The sequence below is a fragment of the Cantharellus anzutake genome (assembly GCF_015039405.1).
Source record: "Cantharellus anzutake strain C23 chromosome Unknown EI90scaffold_77, whole genome shotgun sequence".
Classification (NCBI taxonomy): domain Eukaryota; kingdom Fungi; phylum Basidiomycota; class Agaricomycetes; order Cantharellales; family Hydnaceae; genus Cantharellus; species Cantharellus anzutake.
Genome location: NW_024067027.1, coordinates 64,889 through 84,800, shown reverse-complemented (window position 1 = coordinate 84,800; position 19,912 = coordinate 64,889). Strand labels below are relative to the sequence as shown.

General features: G+C 49.6%; 6 protein-coding genes across 6 annotated transcripts; 1 reads left to right on the top strand and 5 right to left on the bottom strand.

Moving 5' to 3' along the window:
• The first annotated feature begins 64 nt into the window (after nt 1-64).
• EI90DRAFT_2498689 (uncharacterized protein) lies at nt 65-988 on the top strand. Its single transcript, XM_039053133.1, has one exon. The coding sequence runs from the start codon at nt 215-217 to the stop codon at nt 725-727; it is 513 nt and encodes a 170-aa protein (XP_038910685.1). The 5' UTR covers nt 65-214; the 3' UTR covers nt 728-988.
• Nucleotides 791-1,737, bottom strand: EI90DRAFT_2498712 (uncharacterized protein). Its single transcript, XM_039053134.1, has 3 exons — nt 1,705-1,737; nt 1,037-1,629; nt 791-977 (listed from the first exon to the last, which is right to left on the bottom strand). The coding sequence occupies exons 2-3, from the start codon at nt 1,361-1,363 to the stop codon at nt 855-857; spliced, it is 450 nt and encodes a 149-aa protein (XP_038910684.1). The 5' UTR covers nt 1,364-1,629; nt 1,705-1,737; the 3' UTR covers nt 791-854.
• Nucleotides 1,738-3,055: 1,318 nt separating this feature from the next.
• Nucleotides 3,056-4,112, bottom strand: EI90DRAFT_3078858 (uncharacterized protein). Its single transcript, XM_039061798.1, has 2 exons — nt 4,081-4,112; nt 3,056-4,018 (listed from the first exon to the last, which is right to left on the bottom strand). The coding sequence occupies exon 2, from the start codon at nt 3,860-3,862 to the stop codon at nt 3,089-3,091; it is 774 nt and encodes a 257-aa protein (XP_038910683.1). The 5' UTR covers nt 3,863-4,018; nt 4,081-4,112; the 3' UTR covers nt 3,056-3,088.
• Nucleotides 4,113-10,848: 6,736 nt separating this feature from the next.
• Nucleotides 10,849-11,962, bottom strand: EI90DRAFT_3078839 (uncharacterized protein). Its single transcript, XM_039061797.1, has 3 exons — nt 11,804-11,962; nt 11,680-11,755; nt 10,849-11,600 (listed from the first exon to the last, which is right to left on the bottom strand). Exons 1-3 carry the CDS (start codon nt 11,852-11,854, stop codon nt 10,966-10,968), a joined length of 762 nt encoding a protein of 253 aa, XP_038910682.1. The 5' UTR covers nt 11,855-11,962; the 3' UTR covers nt 10,849-10,965.
• Nucleotides 11,963-13,995: 2,033 nt separating this feature from the next.
• On the bottom strand, nt 13,996-15,248 carry EI90DRAFT_3078826 (uncharacterized protein). The gene is given in 4 exon segments (XM_039061796.1): nt 13,996-14,901; nt 14,954-14,955; nt 14,966-15,038; nt 15,095-15,248. 4 exon segments carry the CDS (start codon nt 15,143-15,145, stop codon nt 14,254-14,256), a joined length of 774 nt encoding a protein of 257 aa, XP_038910681.1. The 5' UTR covers nt 15,146-15,248; the 3' UTR covers nt 13,996-14,253.
• Nucleotides 15,249-18,455: 3,207 nt separating this feature from the next.
• On the bottom strand, nt 18,456-19,324 carry EI90DRAFT_2497845 (uncharacterized protein). Its single transcript, XM_039053132.1, has 2 exons — nt 18,707-19,324; nt 18,456-18,652 (listed from the first exon to the last, which is right to left on the bottom strand). Exon 1 carries the CDS (start codon nt 19,223-19,225, stop codon nt 18,731-18,733), a length of 495 nt encoding a protein of 164 aa, XP_038910680.1. The 5' UTR covers nt 19,226-19,324; the 3' UTR covers nt 18,456-18,652; nt 18,707-18,730.
• Between the last annotated feature and the right edge of the window lie 588 nt (nt 19,325-19,912).

Below are 19,912 nucleotides of genomic sequence, written 5' to 3'. Positions count from 1 at the left end.
GGGAGAGGGATGTGCAAGCTGGCATTGTTGGACACGCCTGAGCAATCCGGAGCACGTTGAGTTGATACTGAAGTCCGCGGATCTCTCATCGAACCAGGCACTCCAGATTGTCCCTGACCTGCTTGGAGCTAGATCAGCGGCTGTGTCTGAGCCTGAGCTAAATGCGTCCTCCGTATCTCCCAGCAGCTTCATGTAAGCATCCTGAGCACCAAATATGTTCATAGTTTTGTTCCGATTTACCAGGGTCCGACCCACCGACCTAGTTGCGGCCTCGCAGAACACGTCGGATGCAATCGAGTTCACCGTCGGCAATATCCTCACCCGCGAGGCACTTCCAACGGAAGATCTCCGTTCGGTGGTTGCGAGGGTTGGTTGCGATCTTGGGTGTCTCAAAGGTTATCAACCATGTCGGCGGCAAGCGGAATCCGCGGGGTCCTCATCGGGTGGCTGGATTCTGGTTTACTTTGCAAGCACTAGCAAGGCGCTAGTAGCGCTCGTGAAAACTCCTGGCTCCAACGTGTGGAAGTTCAGGGTAATCCGATGGACTGCAGAAGAATCAAGGGAATCACTAATCCCTAAAAGAGTCGAGCTGAGTAACAGTCAAGGTTTACCAACAAGAGGAGCCCGCCCTGGTCGGGTGCAGCTCACTGCACCTAGCGGACGGAGCCGAGCCAGCCTTGCTTCCGAAGCAATATTGTTGTTCATAGAGACGTACACAATATTGTGAGTGCACGAGGCAACATGTTTAATTGGTTCACTACCAGAACTCAAGAACAACCGCTTTTGGAGAGCAGAGGCAGTGCGATGCTAGTTGACAAGTCGGTCGCCTTGAGACCAAGTAAGGAATCGGATGACTAACTAACACAGGTATGGGAGCAAAAAAAAAGATGCGCGAGGTCGCGAGCCTCACAAGCACTCGAGGATCGAACTGATGGCGCGGGACATCCAAACACTGAAGCCATTGGGGATAGAATCGGCTAGCTTTCACCAATAATTCATCGTCACTAAATCATGCAGAGAAAAGAAAGATACTTACGCTCAAACCATTAAATGAAAAGAGCGCCACCATCGGAAATGCTGGCTCCCCGAGGGATGAGGCAGTATCCCATATCCCAAGCCAGATCTCTAAGCAAACTCGCGACGTTGAAGTGTGGATAGAGGGCTGTAGGCCCAACATCTCCATAGTTAACGGCGCTATGCGAGCTGTCTGGCACCGGAGGATTCCGATTCTCGTTGTAGGATACCACCCGATGGTTGGGAGTCGCTGAGTGGAAGGCGGGCGCCAAGCTAGGGAAGATGGTCTTACTAATGGAGAAGCTTGTCCCAGGAGTGGGGATATGGGTGGTATAAGGGGAGCCGACATGCAGTAAGGTGCTTCATCAAGAATCCATATGACCCCGACATAGAGGATGGCGCCTCATTGATAACTGGCACGTCTCCGAGATCGTTTGTTGGCAGAACTGCAACAGACATCTCGCAGGCCAAAACAGCATCCATTTGGATTCCCCATCCGTGAGTTGTGTTTGACAGGAGGCCATTGCGGGGATTCTCGGGTCAGCTACAGGCTGAGTTGCTGCATCTCCGAGGCTCGATTGCTCCGATTTCCAATATGAAATAAACTGTCTTGTGCTATCGAACGAAGAGAAGCGGAACAAGGTATGCATGCAATGTCAACACAACAGAAAATGGGGACCCATCACATACCGGTCTCAACACGCCGAGGACGGATTATGCACGGTCCCATGTTTTATAGTTACGCTCGTGGTATTCAGCACCTTGTACCTCATCCCGAACAAGTTAGGTTTTCGATTGACCAGAACTATAGGTACTGGCCTATGGAAAATATGTGATCTGAATTCCGTGGGTGAGTCAACACATTTATTTCGTCACCAAACAGATCCCTTTCATGACTGAAATTAAGAAATGAGACGCACTGAATGACTCTAGATCTAAACCATTCATGCTATTCAGTTTTTTCCAGTTCGCACGAAGCGGACGCTTTACGTGGAGAACCTCGTCGCTACCTTTCCTATCCGTGACGTTATCGTCCGAACTTCGCCTGAGGCTAGCGGCAAGGATATGATCAGAAGTTTGAGGATAGGGTGAACCGCTGGGCCTCATGCTGTTTTCCGCCAAAATTAGACAGTCAGGACCCAATCAATAAAGCATGAAAATAATCTGCTTACATTCATTCATCCCAGGGCCCACCTTCAGAAACAGATCACTTGGTCTTGCAATACGAAAGGTTCTCCAAAGGGTGGCCGGCCACCTTACTGAAAAACCGTTCTACCTGGCCCCTGTCCCGGATCGCGCCCCCATTGGAATTGTCGAGTCTCCGGAGGACAGGGTGGGAGTTATATTACGAAGTCACGGAGGCTGGAGTCCGGGAGTGACGGCTTCATTTAGCATCCTGTGTCTGTGATGGCAGGTGCACGGCCAGGGCTGAATCGAGAGATAGAGGAGATAATTGGCCGTAACTCAATTGCACTTAAGTCGTCATGGTCATTCAAGGTGGCGGATGCCGAAGAGCGCGATTAAATTGAACCGCCTGACGGAAAGCATGAGACTCTTTCACCACAAACCCTTATGCAGAACCCCATCTAACCTGCGAAAGCCATAGAGGGTTCCACCAGAATTCGAAATTGAGGGCGGCCTACTCAGAATCCGCGGACCAGCTTTGCGATCATCCAGCTTTGATCCAGCTCCGATGCCAGGATCCCAGCCTCTGCCACACTCTTCCCTCCTCTTGTAACAATTTAATCACCCCCCACCATTCACTCCGACTCTGAACCGAACCAGAAGAAAAGCAATGAATCTTTCTGGCATCAGGCAACAACGAGGTGTAGAAACAAACATCGCCACACATCTAGCGAGAAGAAGAGATCACCGACTCTATACATAGCATGGGGAAGGCAAAACAACACAGAAAACACGAGTCGGAAGACCACTGGTAATATGCAGACCAATCACACACTACGGAGCAAACTGAGTCATAAAAGCAATTTCCGAACATTCAAAGTGGCGAGGAATCAACTTGCACGTACAGTACATTTCTCAGTCCAGAAGAACCACCGCCGCCCACATCGACTCAGAGAGGGACAAGGAGATACCCTAACCTCTGGGCCAGGCCTTGAAGCCAGTAGACAACATCCTCATTTGAGTTCGTCCCCAACCACCTATCTTGTTGACGATCAGGAGTTTCAAATGCAGCAACGATTGCCTCTGGATCGACTATGCGAGATCTGGAAGGCCCAGCAAGATCCTCCTGGATCACGTTACTGTCCAACACAAGGTTTGAATTCTCGAAATGGAAAGTCATTTCGGGGTTAGGGTTGAATTGGGAGAAGAGCGGCGTCATATTAAGCGGGGTAGGATCAATGGAAGCGGGCCCATCCCCCAATCCTAGGATAGGGTGGGGTAGGGTTTGTGTTTGGAGGCCAGGCAGCACTTCTATCTCCACAGGAAATGCGTGGGGAGGCCCATTAACAGCTGACGCGGCGTCGATATAGTTCGCCGAAACGGCTGTAGTAGGCAGTTCACCATTGGGCAAGTCGGTGGGAGCTTGGCTCTCTAGCATATGAGGTGCTTGAAGCGGAGCCGCCACCGGCAAGGCAGCAGTGGGCTGGGTGGGGCCTCCTTCAGCTACGCTTTGACCCATTGAGTCTTCAAGGATTGATTGCAAGTCTAGAAGGAACTTGCGAGTCTTTGGAAGTTGTGCTACATACAGAGACAGAGAAGGGTGATCACGGTGTTGAACGGGGTCTTGAGTGATCATACACACCGATCCATGCACGCCCAGGTTCTGCCAGCCTTTTAACCTCACGCAAACACTCCCGGGCCCTAGCCGATCTCTGTGAATCATTCCGTTTGTTAAGAGAATCTATCAACCCAATAGCGGAAGACATACCTTCACCTCACTGGATATTGTCATCGGGCAAGCAATGCATTCGATCCGCATCCTGTCACATGGAACGCAAGATTGGGAATTTGGGGGCTCGATGCATCCCTAAAAACCGATGTGAGCAAGTGTCCCTTCCAGCTATGACTGCCATAAAAGGAAGTCACAACTTTGTGACATAGTGACATAGTAAACAACATAAAACAAATCCACGGTCTGAGCAACGCGATGCGTCTATTACCACCTCCTCGACCTCCCCCAACCTCCAGACAGCCGCAGGCTGTCCAGTGAATGTCATCATGGTAGGTTACACAAAAAAAGAAGAGAAAGGAAATAGTTGACGGAGGCAATGGAAGTGGTGGAGGCTACAAGCCCAAGCCAGGCATCTCTGACATAGAACACGATGGTCCACACCACAAGGTGAGAGCCAAGAAGTCAGATATCCCCCTGCAGGCATCATTGCACCACCATGCCGGGTTCTCCAATCGAGTGAAGCCTTGTTGTACTCCAAGGAAAATATGCACATGCGCAGCGGACCAGCAAGGGTTTGTGGTAGGTGGTTAAATGGTTAATGGAATCTGGGGGAACACACCTTTCCTTTGAGTCGACAGGTAAAGCAACGTGAAGGCATCAAGTCTCAGGTTAAAATGATGAAGATGATGCTGGAGGGGGGTATTTACGATCAGGAGAGAAGATAATGCTATATATGGAGAAGTGTGAGGAGGAAAACCGGAATGAATGGCACGTCGGAGCCAAAATTAAGACTTCACAGCACAGTGCAATATTCAATATGTTTATGATGAGTTGAATCGACTTGCCTTTCTCAGCCCTCAGCAAAAATAATATTTATTTTGTCATTTTATTTTACACCCAAACCGGTGATGACATAAGCTAGCTCTACCCAAATGGGTGATGGTGTAAGCCTAACCCATCTAAACAGGCGATGACTTAAGCCCAGACTCGTTCCCGATCGTAGGGGCTCACATACTAATAGAGGCTGGTAGGAGCTCACACCAACACGCGGTTTCCTTCGAAATCGCGTTCGTTCTCATTCCGATACAAGTCACGTTCTAGTCTCAATACAAAAGTCACATGCTACGGAGTTACACGCAATGTATTGGAAACAAACGCACATGAACCATGAAATGAGTGAGAGAAAGCCCGAGAGAGCCAAACAAACACGACTCGGAAGACCAGTACTATACACGCAATCACACGTCACCGAGCAAACCAAGCCGTATGTCACGGACCTCTCGGAGCTAAGACAAGCTTTTATACGGGGACAAGACGAGAGAAATCACAGGGAAATCACGAGGGAAGATCATGAGATGTCAATTGAGGTTGGTGACCTGTGTTGACATGCAAGCTTTCGCTGGTCAATGGTCCTAAATACATGGGTGGAACCCAATCTGGACTAGAACTCGAAGCTAATGGTCGATATGGGAATCAGCCTGAATCGCTCTTCTGCTCGGTATTCCGGTGTTATGTCTTAACTGTAACACCGTAGCAGCAATTCCGAGCATTCAATCAAACCTGAGGAATCAACTTAGATGCAGCACAGTTCTCGAACTCAGAAGGGACAAAGTGATATCCCAGTGTGAGAGGGGGCAGATCTGGAAAGCCCAGCAAGTCATTTGGATTGTATGAAGCATGGCACGGCCGATGGGAGAAATGGAGAGCAATTGGTAAACTTATCTGTGAGATAAAGCATCGGAACAATCTTTACAGCAGTGCAATTCAGATGGGGTTCTTCCTCAGTACAACATTGTGAACGATAGAGGCAGATTCGTAGCCATTTGCCTAGATAATGTGAGGTGATGGTCGTAGTCGCGTAGAATTCTTTGCAGGTCCCATTAGAGAGAAGTACAAGTTCGTCAACAGTTGGCGCTGCGACAACCAAGAGCATGTTGTGTCAGGATGACTTTCTTTCTCTCAAACATCGCCTCCAACTCTTGCCCCTATACATACATAATCGGGGGTCATTGGGGTTGTAGTCAACAATTCCCTTGCCGACACGAGGAACATTTAACAATATTGACACGCATCATCTCGTGCCCCTAGTGCAGAGTCCTCATTTCCGGGTGAACCTTGAACTGGGCGGGGCCGCTCACTGCCATTCATTCCACCGTTCATCCTTTCCACCATTCACTCTAAGTACAGCCGATTTGATTTCATTGGAAGAGGGTTCTTCCTTCCGGCAGGATCATGAAAGGAGTCTCCTTACTTGGATAGATCTGCGTAGCGCTGGGGTCTCTGTTTTCATGACATACGCCACCTAATGAGGGCACATTTTGGTCGGACTATGGCATGATGTGACCGCACAATTACACTCAATGTGCATGCGTTGGCATGCATCACAGGTCTGGAGGTTTGGGGCCTGGACACATCCCTGGAGGGTTGTCAAGAGAAATTAGGCAGGTCTCTGTTAAACGGAGGCCGAAAGCAGGCATAACAATTTGGCCAAGCAGAATACGCCTTTAGCGCCTTCCAAGCCGAGCATCCTCGATCAGGTGAAGCTGTCGCGTGTTCCTTAAGGTGGGTAAGCATCGAGGGATGAAAAGGGGACTGGTATCCGGGTGAGGATGGAATGTAGAGAATTTATTCGCGCCATGCTACATCGAGGAGCGCACCTTTCGTCTCAGTCGACAGACAAAACACCGTGAAGGCATGCAATCGAAATGGTTAGGGGAATCAGGAGAAGTGCAACGCTAAGGGGGCCGATCCCTCAAAGTTAAGTGTATATATCCAGGAGGATTACAACGAGCAGTAAGCCATCCATCGATATTGGTATTGAGGGTTCCTACTGAATGGGATCTCTTGGTGCTTTAACGTTACCCAGTTCTCAGTTCATCTTAGCCCCTGTTCGGTACGGCCCGATCGCGCAACCCGCGACCTCGGCCGTATTATGTAACGATGTCCTGATCCTGACACGCAACTACTCCAGAAGCCCGCGTTCCATACCCCAACCAAACAGACGAGCCGTCTTCAGGAAGGAAGCGGCCTTGCGCAAGCAGCATGGCATCAATTACCATGCAATTGGTGTATGATTCAAGTCATGACACCCCCAAAAACCACAACGCCCCTCCATCCGCAAAGTAGCAAGACAGCACCAAAAAGGAACGCAACTGCAATATCTTCAATGGAGATTAGGAGGCTTTAATCGACTGGTCCTGCGGCGATTCTCGTCGCGGAGGTGAGAACGCAGCATCCTTTTTGGCTCTTGTCTATAGGGTTTGCGCACAATTGCTGAGCCCAATAACCAAAAAATCTCTCTTTTGTATTTTCTTCACGTACTCTGAACTGGGGTATGGTTTCTTGCTTGTGGAAAAGGCTTGATTGTCTACCATAGAGCACGTCGGATTTTTTTGGGGTGCACTACGCGATAGTCACCATGTCCTTCGACATTGGGCTTGCATCCTGCCGCTCGGCCTTTCCAAAAATGGCACTTAGCGGTCACGAAAAAAAGAAGGCGACTGACTACGTCCTGCGGGACTTTTTTGGCTATGTTCCCTTGCTGGGCTCGGTACACTTGGAGAGATGTGGTCTGTGTGCGGATCCAAGCTGTTTATAAGTAGGTGCGCATTCCTTCCTATACCAGATTAGAAGCCCAGTATATCAATTGAAATGCTATGCTTCAATGCAAAATCAGCGCCTATGACTGCGTTTCCCTACTGCAGTTTGCCAAAACAACAGCTATAGCTGTGACGTTGGATTGTCATAGCCCACGAGAGGGAAGTGGAAATTGATGTAAGTGTTGGACGGTGATCTCCGAGTCTACGGGAGCGGGAATGGGCACATTGTTTGGTGGCTAGGGTTGTACATGGACTATAAATCGGCCACAGGGAATTTGAAGATGAGGTAGCGTGCGGTCATGGCAGAAGGCTGCAACGAGCCGGTTACCTGTGCACCGAATCCTCACAAGTCAGCTTCTTGAGATGTCTAGCGACAGGGGTCAATACATTGATTCATGGGGTAAAGAGTGTACTATGGACCTGAGCGCTGCATGCGTGCAGAGAGCAGCGCGCGCGCGCGCGCATGAACGGACCATTCAAGTCTGAGCTGATAAGGCGCTCACATATTGGTATATGTGGCTCAGCATATCGACGTTACGAGACTCTCATGGGCTCCGTGATCATGTTGGCACCCCGCGCGGGCGGCTGGGGTGAGTTGATCAGGTACGTGAGATTGCAAGGCCGAGCAAGTTGAATGCCGCGCGTCAGCACTTACATATTATGGCTCCAAGTGTGCTTGATTGCCTAAATTAATCTAGTAAGATGACGTAACCCCGCTGAGCAGTCTTACGGTAAGAAGTTCAGGGTTGGTTGCCATGTGCGTGTCTAGGTTCTCGTCTATGAATAAAACGGTATGGGCGGTGCTTCCAAGCGAATTTGCGATGGAGAGATTTTCTTGCGGACAGTCCAGAATCTAGCGCGCAAGTTGGACAAGCCAACCTCTGACATCCTGTCAGCCAGACTGAGTGCGTTTTTATTTTCCAGGGGGCAGCACACCGTGAACCCACGGCATCCGTCGACAAAAATTCCCATCGATTCCACCAAGATGATATAGATGGTACACCAAGACCCGGCCAGGGAACCAGTTTAGGAGGATGTCGGGAGTGTGAGATTCGGAATGGTAAGCGAACGCCCCATCACAACCTCAAAACGAAGTTACCAAAGAAAGAGTAGAAATCGGATTGAGATGGGAAGCGAGCGGAGGTCAAGAGGAGCCCAAAAGCAGTGGCGGTAAAGCGAATGGGCTCCAGGAGGGTGTCAGAAAGATACACGTCCACTGCTAAATAGTTACGGAACGGAAACGGCCCAGCACAGAAAAATGGACCTGACAGAAATATTGTTGGCTGGACACCGCTGAATCTAATTCGTATTAGGCGCTATGAGCGCTCATTTACTATGACCTGTTGCCGAGATAAAGGAAGCAACAAATAATGTAGTTGCGGTCACAGCAAGCGAAAACAGAGGAATCCATCAAGCGGCGAGGGAAATATAAAGATCGTATTCAACCAATGGGCAAGACGCCAATACACATCCTGACTTAATGACCTTTACGCTTAACGAGCATCCTTCAACATCAATAATGAACTTGCCATAAGCGTACGACTCATGGGATGCGAGCGCAAGGCTATACGGTGGGGCTGAGGGGCACACCCATCACACTGCGTTCGGGGTTGCTGGGTGCTAGCGCCTTGGCCTCTTGTAGAAACTCCTAAGCACTGGCCAACTCCCGTTCCCCAGATCTTTGTCGATGAGACGATCCATCATCGCAATGGCCAAAACGTGGACAACGCAAGCATGATACGCTCCTCTGGCATGGATCACAGAACCAACAATTTGGAAGCTGAACACATCGAAGAGAATGTCATGTAAGACATTTGTTTTACTCATAATTTCCGAGTGACGACGCGTAGACCAGACGTGCTCCATAGTGCGTCTTTCCAGATCATTGGGAGGTTGACTCGGGCACGGCGGAGCTTGCCGATTACATGAATGGCAGACGCCGACTCATTGCATTGTTTACGACTAGGTTTTTATACTCCAGAGGTTGCTCATTGATCAGGCCAGGGGTTTCTTCCCGTCACTCCCTCTTCTACCACCGTGCTAGTATGTCTTACCAGACAGGGGCAGGTAACTTGTGCGCGCGCTTCAGACCTTGCTTCATTCGTGCAGCCATGCGCTCTCCAATTATTCTCCCTTTCTAGCGTAGGAGTTGCCTTATGTCGCGCTTTTCCCCGATGTCATTAACAGCACCTATTTCTGCGCTTCCCTAGCCGCTGCTGATTGAATACCAGCCCGAGCTGAGCTGTGTATTTCAGATTGGCTGTAAGGGACCAGTGTTGCATTGAATAGTCACAGTGCACGGGAATTGGTGCTAACAATCGATGCTTGCTGTTGGACGTTAGTTTCTATGGGCAGCGATTGCCTACGGAACTTGCTACGGGTCAGCGCCGAAGAGTTACTCAGACAGCGAACGGTCTATGGAAGAAAGACCACTATGAAGGTGAGAGATGCATGAGCGCTACCCCTGCTTCCTCATGAATAGATCACTTAAGTCAACTCATAAGTCCTTTCAAAATCGTAGTACACACCAGCCCATAGAACGCCGGCAACGGACTTGTGACATGTGCATTGACTCGTTGACCCTAATGGGGCTGCTTCTCAAACGTGTTGTACGAACAAAACTGCATGAGGCAGATTCCTTGTTTCTGAGACTGAAGGCTCTGAGGGTCGCCAGTGTGGGAAATTGGGTGCCACACATCAGCACTTGTTATATACTCAAGTGTGAATGATCGGGACGCCCCCAAGACACCTTCTGGTGATACCCCTGGACGGCCTTACAATCCGACAAGAAACTCCGAGACTAGATAGCTGGAATACAGTGCCACGCGCGTGTGCGAAGTGCGGAACTGCTGGTATCGAAATGCGAAAAAGAAACCTGGGGGGTTTTTCGCTGGTAACTCACTACGTGGATACGGAGGCCATGTTTTGCTGTACGGCGCGTACTCGTGCGATGCTGAGGCTGTGAGGTTGGGCTACGAGCGGGTCGATGCTGCGCATCTGCATAAGTGTGTGAGTAGTTGCTGGGGCGTCGGACGGCATCATGACTTGCTACTCAAGAGCATGTGCAAATTAATTAAAGCGACAACAGAGATATTCCTCATGAAAAACCTCCAATGAGATACAACCCAGAGAAAGTGAATGTTGGGGGAGGGTTCGCTTTGGGACCGCCAGAGTGACATGGACGGCCGCCTCCAAAAGCATCACGTCACAGGTGAATATCAAGCCAGGTAATAACGACATCGAGACCAAGTAATGAGGTGGGATATATTCACAAATACATTACCTCAGGGTAACAAAAAGAACAACGACACAAGATATACAGGAACTCGAAGATACGTACAAATGTCAAGCAAATACCAGAGGCATCAAATGACGGCACAGATGGCGATACACAGACTATATCTTTATGATCATTCGATGAGTCCTGCTAAATCAAGACAGACAAAGCCGCAGAACAAAAACCATCAGACCGAGGGGGTGGTGCGAAAGGGCAGCTCAGAGGGGGACAAGGCGGTATCCCATACTTCGAGCCAAGCCTCTAAGCCAAATAACAGCATCCGAGCCTGAGTCCGAATACTCTTCCAGGAGCCCCTGGTTGGCTTCGGCCATAAATGCATTTGATCGCGGGTAGGGAGGTAAATGAGAAGGTCCAGGAAGGTCATAGTCAGCGTGTGAGGTGCCCAGTGTTGTGGGGGTCCATTGTTCGCTGTGGAATGGTATTCCTGGGTTAGGAGTCACTTGTGGTGACGAAGATGCGGAGGGGCGGAAGGCAGAGTCAGTGCTAGTGAAGGAGCTAGTGCCGAGACTGGGCACATGTGGTGGATGCGCGAGAGGCCCAACACTCAAGATGGACCATTCGCTGATGCCATTACTAGCATACCCAGGCGAGGGGAGAGGAGCTGAATGGATATGATGAGTAGCCGGGGAGTCTTGGACGGACCGAACCCTAAAGGAAGATGTATCGTTGGGCAGAGGGCCCTCTCCTCCACTCGGCCACCCATAGGAGTTATTTGGTGGTTTTAGCGACGAGGCAATGGTGGACGGTGCAAGGGTTGCTGGATCGCGACATATGGCACTCCCAAATACCAACTGCAAATCTGAGAGAAACTGACGAGTTACTGGAAGAAGCGCTGTGGAATCGGGAGGGAAAATCGCAATTACAGTACGGTATCAGACGAGGTATAAAAGATGCAGGAATGAACGGCATACTGATCCCAGTACGTCCAGCTAGACTGGAAGCTAGTGTTCTAACCTCCTGCAGGCACTCCTGAGCTCTGGACGACCCCTACAAGTCTTTCAGGCCTTCGTGCATGAGATGAGCCACGAAACCTACTTTTACCATGCTGGGAACCCTGATCGGACAGGACATACATTCGATTCGCATCCCTTCACATGCATCGCAGCCTTGACGATTTGGAGATTGAACACACCCCTAGAGGGATAAACAGTGTCAGTAAGGTTGAAAAAGGTCATTCGAACAATTAGAAGATAAGGCCCCTGGGCTCGTCCCGAAATACCACCCATAACAAGAAAATTCAGAATTTGTGTGCGGGTAGGTGAAGTCGTCGCATCCCCGGAAAGATTATATCACAGAGTATAGATCATGCAAATCTGGAAAATTTAGATGCCGCAGAAGGACACACCTTTCCCCTCAGTCTGCAAACAAAACAGTGCGGCGGCATCGAAGAGGGAAGGGGTGCGTGATTGGGGTAAGTTGATAAACTACAAGGCTGGAGAACCGCAGGCTCGCCCACCTTAAATCAGTATGTGGTAAGAACCTTTCCAACATTTCGTGATTGCTATCGCAGAATCCCTGAATCAACGTATGTTTGCCGCCGCGGGATCAGCACGTCAGTGTTCAATCACCGTATTCGGTTAGTTCCATAAACAACCACACGTTGACATTGGGTTCTCATCAAACCAGGGTTGTATTAATTCGTCGAATGCACATCATCAGATTTACGTTCAGAGCTTATTACAGAGTTCACACTGGGAAAACCTTATGCCTGATCTACAGTCCGTAGTGATGTAGGCATACCGAAGCTAATCACTTTGTGCTATCTATCTGTTGAACGCTGCTTGAAAAATGTAAAGGTTATATCGTGTACTCAGTCTCGCGGGAGAGATTTGATGACAATTACATTTACTTCATATGGTTCGCGTAAAGCCGCGTAAAGCTGCGACACAACTACATAATACAAAGATGTCAATGTTTTTGTAGATGGAAGAGGCAGCTCTCAACGAGAGCAAGTTCAAAATCGTTATACGGAGCCAGCACTCACTGGCGAGGCCGCCGAACCAGGGGGAAGGGGAAACGAACGCCACTGGATCGCCATGGTTGTTGTTGATATTCCAATACCTGGAGCCCCGCGGCCTATCTTCTAATCTGTGGGCGAGTTCCTTCCCAATTCGGATCCGGTTGCCACCCGAAGAATGGGCAACGGCACGAATCGAACGCCGCCGCCGCTGCGCAAACTGCAGTTCCACGTGATTAAACTTAATGGATCGTTTGATTCATGAGTGGCACCTTTAACGCTTTGCGCGCGCGTTTTCAACCTTCGTGACCAATAGCTACAGAAGGGCCTTGTATACAACAGGATGACGTCATTAGGGATATGAGGCCTCAGCAGGTTGGAGTGAAGATACCCGGTGGGTGGATACTTCGGCTTTTTTGAGTTCCTCTGAAAAATTCGGTGAAGCCTGTCTAACTATTCGCAATGGCTAAATAAATTTCGGGGGACAATTTTCGCGACCTATTTTACCTAGGTTAAGAGTTTCCGTTGGGTGATATGTATACTGAGTTTCCGACTTTGAATGGAGCTTGTCTTCGACGTTTATTGGCCATCCTATGTCTGATTCGTTCTTGAATCGATTCGTGATGGCGATTCTTGCGATATGAATATCAGATGGCGGGTACCGTTTAACTCGAATGGTACTGAAGTCGATATTACTGGGAGCTCGATCCACCCAGTCTTGATACCCCTTGGCGCCGATTCAAGTTCGGGCAAGTGTGGGAAAGGTCACGACAAGCGCAGATGAGCAATCGATCGGTCATCTGCCAATTCATACGACTATGCGTGACGAACGTTCAAAGGTTATGAAGTTCATCAACAGTTGGCGCTACAGTATTATGGCAACCAAGAGACTGGGGTCTGTCCCCGTATGTAATGGAGGTAACAACTTCTTGCAGATCCGAGAACATTTGGCATACCATTATCATTGGAGTGTTTCTGGTGTCCAACCCGAATTTGGCGCCGGTACTAACTGCGCCGCCACCTCATTCACTCCGTCCAGAGCTATTGCTCCAATTTTATGGGTTTCAGTCGTTCAAATGGACGTATCGGCCTATTGCCATCTGTGAATCTCATTCACACACTCCCCAAGTCAGTTCTCTCACCACAACTGTTGTTCCATTTCGATCATCCAACTCCGATGCAGCCGCCGCATTATTATTGCCCTCTGTAACACCTCCCCCTTTCCCTCTGAGCCTAGACTAGAAGAAACTGTTGGGGTTCAAGCAACACAAGGTGTATTGGAAACAAATGAACCGCGTGTCAACGGAACAAGGAGAGATCACCGACTCTACACATGGCACGAGAAAAGCAAGACAAAACGAGCCGGAAGACCTCTAGTAATAATCCAAGCAGTCACATACCACGGAGCAACTGAGCCGTACCAGCAATTCCGAGCATTCAAAGTTGGTTGGTAGATCAAACACGCGGAATCAACTTACATGTACAACACTTCTCTCGATCCAGAAGAACCACCGCTAGCCACACCAACTCAGATAGGAACAAGGTGATATCCCAGCCTCTGAGCCAGGCCTCGAAGCCAGTAAACAACGTCCTCATTCGAGTTTGTCTTCATCCATCCATCCCGTGGACGATCAGGAGTTTCGAGCGCGGCTTCGATCGGCACAGGATCAACGATGCGAGAGGGACCGGATCTGGAGGGCCCGGCGAGCTGCTCAGGGATCGCGGTGTGGTGGAAAGTGTCCGAAGACACAGAGCCCAAATTCTCGAAATGGTGTGTCATTTTGGGACTAGGATTGAATAGGGAGAAGGGTGGCACCATGTCTCGCAGGGTAGAGACAGTGGAAGCGGGTTCTTCCCAAAAACTTTGGATAGGATGGAACTGGGTTTGTGTTTGGGGATCCAGTTCATTGAGCGCAGATGTCCCCATGGGAAATACATAAGGAGGCTCATTAACAGCTGACGGAATACCAATATAGTTCACCGGAAAGGCTGTAGTAGATGGTGAACCATCGGGGAAGCCAGTGGGCGCGTGGCTCTCTTGCATATGAGGCACTTGGAGTGGAGTCGTCATCGGTAGGGAAGCGGTAGCTCCTTCATGAGCTGCGCTCTGACCCGTCGAACCTTCGAGGACCGATTGCAGTTCTAGAAGAAACCTGCGAGACCTTGGAAGACGTGCTGCATACGGAGACAGATAAGTACAATCAGGATGTCGAACGAGAGATCTTGAGGAAGCGTACACTTACCGATCCATGCACGCCCAGGCTCAGACAGCCTTTGAGCCTCACACAAACACTCTCGGGCCCCAACCGATCTCTATAAATCATTCCCTTTATCGAGAGAGTCTACCAGCACGATAGGGGAAGGCATACCTTGACCTCACTGGAAATTGTCATCGGGCAGGCAATGCACTCAATCCGCATCCTGCTGCATCGATCACAGGATTGCGAATTTGGGGACTCGACGCATCCCTAAAAGCAAAGTGAGTCTCTCCTTCGTGTCATGACTTGAAGAAGATGGCTATGTCGTTAATGTCACATTATGTGACATGGTGACATGTGAGCGATTGCTAGCCACAATGCATGCAAGTTGAAAAGTGCCCGTAAATGTCGCACTGCTTCCATTTCCGGGCTGTGCTCTCCAATCGAGCAGCGAAAGGAGGACCAGGAATGACAGTGTAAGTTTGAAAGGGAGTTTGGGGCTGGTGGTTAAATGCTCATTGGAATCGAGGACATACCTTTCCTCTTAGCCGGCAGATAAAACAGCGTGGAGGCATCAACTCGAAACGATGAAGATGACTGGTGAGGTGTGTGGTAGAGGGACATTCCACCTCAGAGATTTTATTTAAGGATGAACTAGCTCGATACTGCTTATGGAAAATATGTTTCTTTGTTAAATTTAAATTTCTGATTTTTTAATTGGAAATATCATTAGTATGGGACAGTTCCGCCGACCCGGGTCCGGTATACCCACTAGATATTCAGCCAGCTATCTGCGAGCCTCTGTAGGTTGCCACTCCAGGTGTGCAGTACGAGTTTCGTCGGTAGCGCCTTGCGTCTGTATCTCTTTCGGCTCATTGACGTGAGGCTGGCTCGAACATGATATGTTCAATTCAGCGTTAACCATGAACCATCTCATGGTAGCTGGCACCCTACCCTTGGTGCTCCCACCAGCGATAGCCTGAGGTCTTTATGCCCGAACCGGAATCAAGTAGCAAAAAAACATCAGCACTAAATCTCATCGGAAAAAAAGCACAAAATGCATACGCCCTAGCGTAATTTCTCAGGGTCTGTAGAATGCTCACCTCAGTATACATGTGCGGATTCGATTTAGGGATCATTGCTGAGCGCCCCGCAAATCATTGCAAGGATGGTCAGTTGATTATGCTGACGAGCACAGTCATCGTGATATCCCGCAGTGAGTGTCATAATGGTCATTTGGACATCGAAGTGATGGCTCTATGATACAGGTGCCACGACTTCTCGACCTTTGTTTATAATGGTTGCCGATGCCACTTCCGGAGTCCAAATCTAAAGACCCCTTCCGTAACCTGTATTCAGTTTCCTAACGCTATCGATCGAATGGACGTTCTAAACGATTCATCAGGGACTTACGGTGCACTGATTTATACCTCGCAGGGACAATGATGGCTGGAATGACTAGGAGTGTGCTTAGGCCGTAAAGGTGGATTTGAAGGCGGTAGAGCAGTCATGGTGGGTTGAGGCTTACCTGTGTCTGTCGCTTCTGGTTCAGCCTTGCACAATCGTGCACTTGTGAATATGTATTACCTAGGGGAAGCAAGAACGCATTGGCCTTTCGCCCTCCAGGAGTATTTTCATCTTCTGCGTACATTCAATGCCCGAACGTGCAGTGCTCGCCACATCAAATTCACCGGAAGCGCTATATGATGGTTGTTTTGAAAGTCAGTGACAGTGTCTGTTCTGGGACATACATGATCCAATCATAAGGACTGGTAAGAAAGGGGTTGTGTCGAGGCTTCGGAATCCCAAAATGTGTGGGGTTGTTTGGATGGCAAATGACAATATTAGGATGCTATCTGAGCCATGAAGAAAGGCCCGTCCACCTGCAAGCCCGAGCCTCAGTGCCGCACGCTAGCGCTGATGCGCATGTGTGTGGATAAATATGTCAGTTAGGCCGGCTATAAAAAAAAAAGGTGTTTATGGATCGTGTGCAGGGCAATTTAAGACATGGTAGGGTGCACACGTTCACTGGAACGTAGGCAATGAACATTCGAAGATTATATATGCACATCAACGTGGAAATCCGGTCGGCAAGGGCCCACAGCTGGAAGAATGTAGGGGTGGAGGATTGTGCTGGTTTAAATGCATAGAGTCAGACCTAAGATTGAGCACAGATGTAGGCCATCTCGCACGACTTCTCAGTCTACTCTCAAGTCTGACCTCATGATCAACGTTTTGTCCGCAGTCTCTCGCTCTCTTTTCGCGATCGTTGTATTATCCCCGCCCAGGAAAGGCTAGTGTACAACCGATCCGTTCAGAAATAGAGTCAGCGCGACTCCCAAAGATAACGACGCCATTCTACCCAGGAAAAGCTCGGGCATATATGTGGTACGGAACAGCAGGAATCCTCGGATGGCTGCCCCCGACCGTCTCTGCTCATTCCGTCAAGCGTTCTTCTGCTTGACGGCTTCCCATATATTCAGGATTCGTCCAGAATCGGTGAAGGTGGAAATGCATCCGCCCTTGGCAGTAAGAGGTCATCTGGCACGGTTGGATAAGATGTTCGGAACCCAGAGGTGAGGGTCTAATGCATGTTGCTGGACGTACATTAGCTGGCAGGTGGAGCAGCATAACATCTTAGGATGGGACCGATAGTAGCGACACGACTTCGAACTCCGCATCGCGCCGCGTCTGAAGCCGCGCCGAGTCAACACATGCCCATTACCCAGAGACATCAATGTGGATTTCCAAGTCATCTGAAAAGCAATCTTTACAAGCGATGCCATGTAGTCAATATATAATTTCTAGGGATATGTCACAAACGTGTTTGTATGATCATTGGCGCGGCGCCCGCGCACACCTCGTGACCCTCTGAATACGCCATCTAAGCATAACTGCCAGTGGTCTACAATACAGAGGACATTCCCAGATTGTGTATGCACATGTTATCCGCAGAATACCAAGAGCCTAGTATGGCCTAGACTCAGGCTCTCTACGGCGGCTGGCGCGCACGTCGTGATCAGCGGTTGTATGGGTGGCTAACGGCAAGTCGCGCGCCTGCGAGAGCCACCGCTGAGACATACATTGCACGGCAAAACCGACAGTGTCCGTCAAGTGACACATCGACACCTAGAGAGTGGGGTATCGGGAAATGGCGCCTGTAGATGTGACCTGGACGTTCAATTGGGGAAGTTGCTTAAATTGATAAACGTTCGATATGCTGCAAGACGGAGCAACGAGATGAGAATGACAGCACAGGAGGAACTGAACGGCTATTGTATACGAGGTGGGTGTATATGCATATGCATGCATCCCCAGCGGTGACGAGCTCAGTGAGGCTGCGCAAAAGATACAAGGTTGGCGATCGCTCCACGTGGCGAACTGAGGGAAAGTGTATGCAGATGAAAGGATTTTCACGCTTATAGCACAGTGCTTTCAATTGCAGGGTATTCAAAATACCAAGAAAGGAAGTGAGAGGCCACACTAGCCAAGAACAAAAGCTGAGTCAATACAATAGCCAGCCCAGGACCCGATCTGCAGACTGGACAACGTGAGTGGACAAGCACAAATGCTTGGAACATTATTCGGTCTAAGGGAATGCATCGTCCACAATCCAAATCAAGATGCGAGGATTCCAGACCACGAGCCTCGCTCTACATGAAAATTCAACGTGGTGCAGAATATTCAAGTAACGGAGCCACTCATGATGACACAACTGAACCAATCAGTCTACGCCAACAATGTATCATCACCAGATTGTACAGAGAAAAGAAAGACACTAACGTTCAAAAACATGAAGTGAAGCTCCTAAACAAGAGCACCACCGGGAATGGCAGCGCCGCGAGGGATGAGGTAGTATCCCATACTCCAAGCCAGTCCCTTCAGCCAGCCCACAGTATCCTCGCCCCAATTCGCTCCATTGCCTAGAGTTCCGGCACGAGTTTCATTTGAAGAGGCATGGTAGGTCGCTGTAGAAGGTCCAGCACTTCCACGGTTGGCAGTGTCATTCCAGTTGTCCGGCATCGGAAGATTCCAATTCCCGCCGTAGGGTACCGTCGCGTGGTTGGTGGTCGTTGGCTGAAGGGAACTAACATGTGAGAGGTTCGCTTCATCAATGGTTCCGACATATCCAGATAAGCCCAAGGTGGATAATGAGGCCTCATCAATGACCGGCATGTTCCCGAGATCGTTTGCTGGTGGGAGTGCAGCGGACACCTCATAGGCCAAAACAGTATCCACTCGGTTCCCCCATTCGTGAGTTCCATTTGGCAAGACAGCCGCTGGGGAAAAGATAGTAGTCATTGCGGGGACTATCGGGTCAGCTACAGGCTGAGTTGCGGTACCCAGGGGGCTTGATTGCAAATATGAAAGAAGCTGTCGCGTCTTGGGGAGCAGTGCTATGGAACAAAGAGAAACGGAATAAGCTCTGCATGGGACGAGGACACTCAGAGAATAGAACCGTACGTACCTATCCCAACACGCCCAGGATCGCCGGAAGCCAGAGCCTTGACCTCCTCCAGACACTCCCGAGCCCCAGTTGATTTCTATGGGGTTAGTCTCAGCCTCCGTCCACCACACGAACCATTGCTGCATTGGCGAAAACGCACTCTAACAGCATTGGGAATCTTGATTGTGCAGGACAGGCACTCAACACGCAACTGTTGACATGCAGTACAGGATAATTGATTTGGGAGCTGGACACATCCCTGGAAAGTGGTGAAGGTGAAGTTAGAGAAGGAACTTGTTTACTCTAATGATCGACTTTGGAAGGTCAAACAGAGCAACCACGGAGTTACCCGATCATGCGAAAAAATGGCCAAAGAACGCACCTTTCCTTTCAGTCGACAGACAAAACAATGCGAAGGCATGGAAGTGTTTTATTTTCTCGGAGGGGGGGGTTGAGAAGTGTGAAGCCCAAGTGATTCCTCTTAAGTGTTCTACGTATCTTCCCAACCTTTCCCAACCCAGTCCCAGAGTTCAATTCAAATT

Coding starts and splice junctions, on each gene's coding strand:
- EI90DRAFT_2498689 (XM_039053133.1), top strand. CDS start 215: ATGTTCATAGTTTTGTTCCGATTTACCAGGGTCCGACCCACCGACCTA.
- EI90DRAFT_2498712 (XM_039053134.1), bottom strand. CDS start 1,363: ATGTCGGCTCCCCTTATACCACCCATATCCCCACTCCTGGGACAAGCT. Junction 978..1,036: donor TTTCATTTAATGGTTTGAGC/GTAAGTATCTTT, acceptor GGTGAAAGCTAG/CCGATTCTATCCCCAATGGC.
- EI90DRAFT_3078858 (XM_039061798.1), bottom strand. CDS start 3,862: ATGATTCACAGAGATCGGCTAGGGCCCGGGAGTGTTTGCGTGAGGTTA.
- EI90DRAFT_3078839 (XM_039061797.1), bottom strand. CDS start 11,854: ATGCGAATCGAATGTATGTCCTGTCCGATCAGGGTTCCCAGCATGGTA. Junction 11,756..11,803: donor GGGTTCCCAGCATGGTAAAA/GTAGGTTTCGTG, acceptor AAAGACTTGTAG/GGGTCGTCCAGAGCTCAGGA. Junction 11,601..11,679: donor AGCTGGACGTACTGGGATCA/GTATGCCGTTCA, acceptor CCGATTCCACAG/CGCTTCTTCCAGTAACTCGT.
- EI90DRAFT_3078826 (XM_039061796.1), bottom strand. CDS start 15,145: ATGCGGATTGAGTGCATTGCCTGCCCGATGACAATTTCCAGTGAGGTC. Junction 15,039..15,094: donor CAATTTCCAGTGAGGTCAAG/GTATGCCTTCCC, acceptor AATGATTTATAG/AGATCGGTTGGGGCCCGAGA.
- EI90DRAFT_2497845 (XM_039053132.1), bottom strand. CDS start 19,225: ATGACTACTATCTTTTCCCCAGCGGCTGTCTTGCCAAATGGAACTCAC.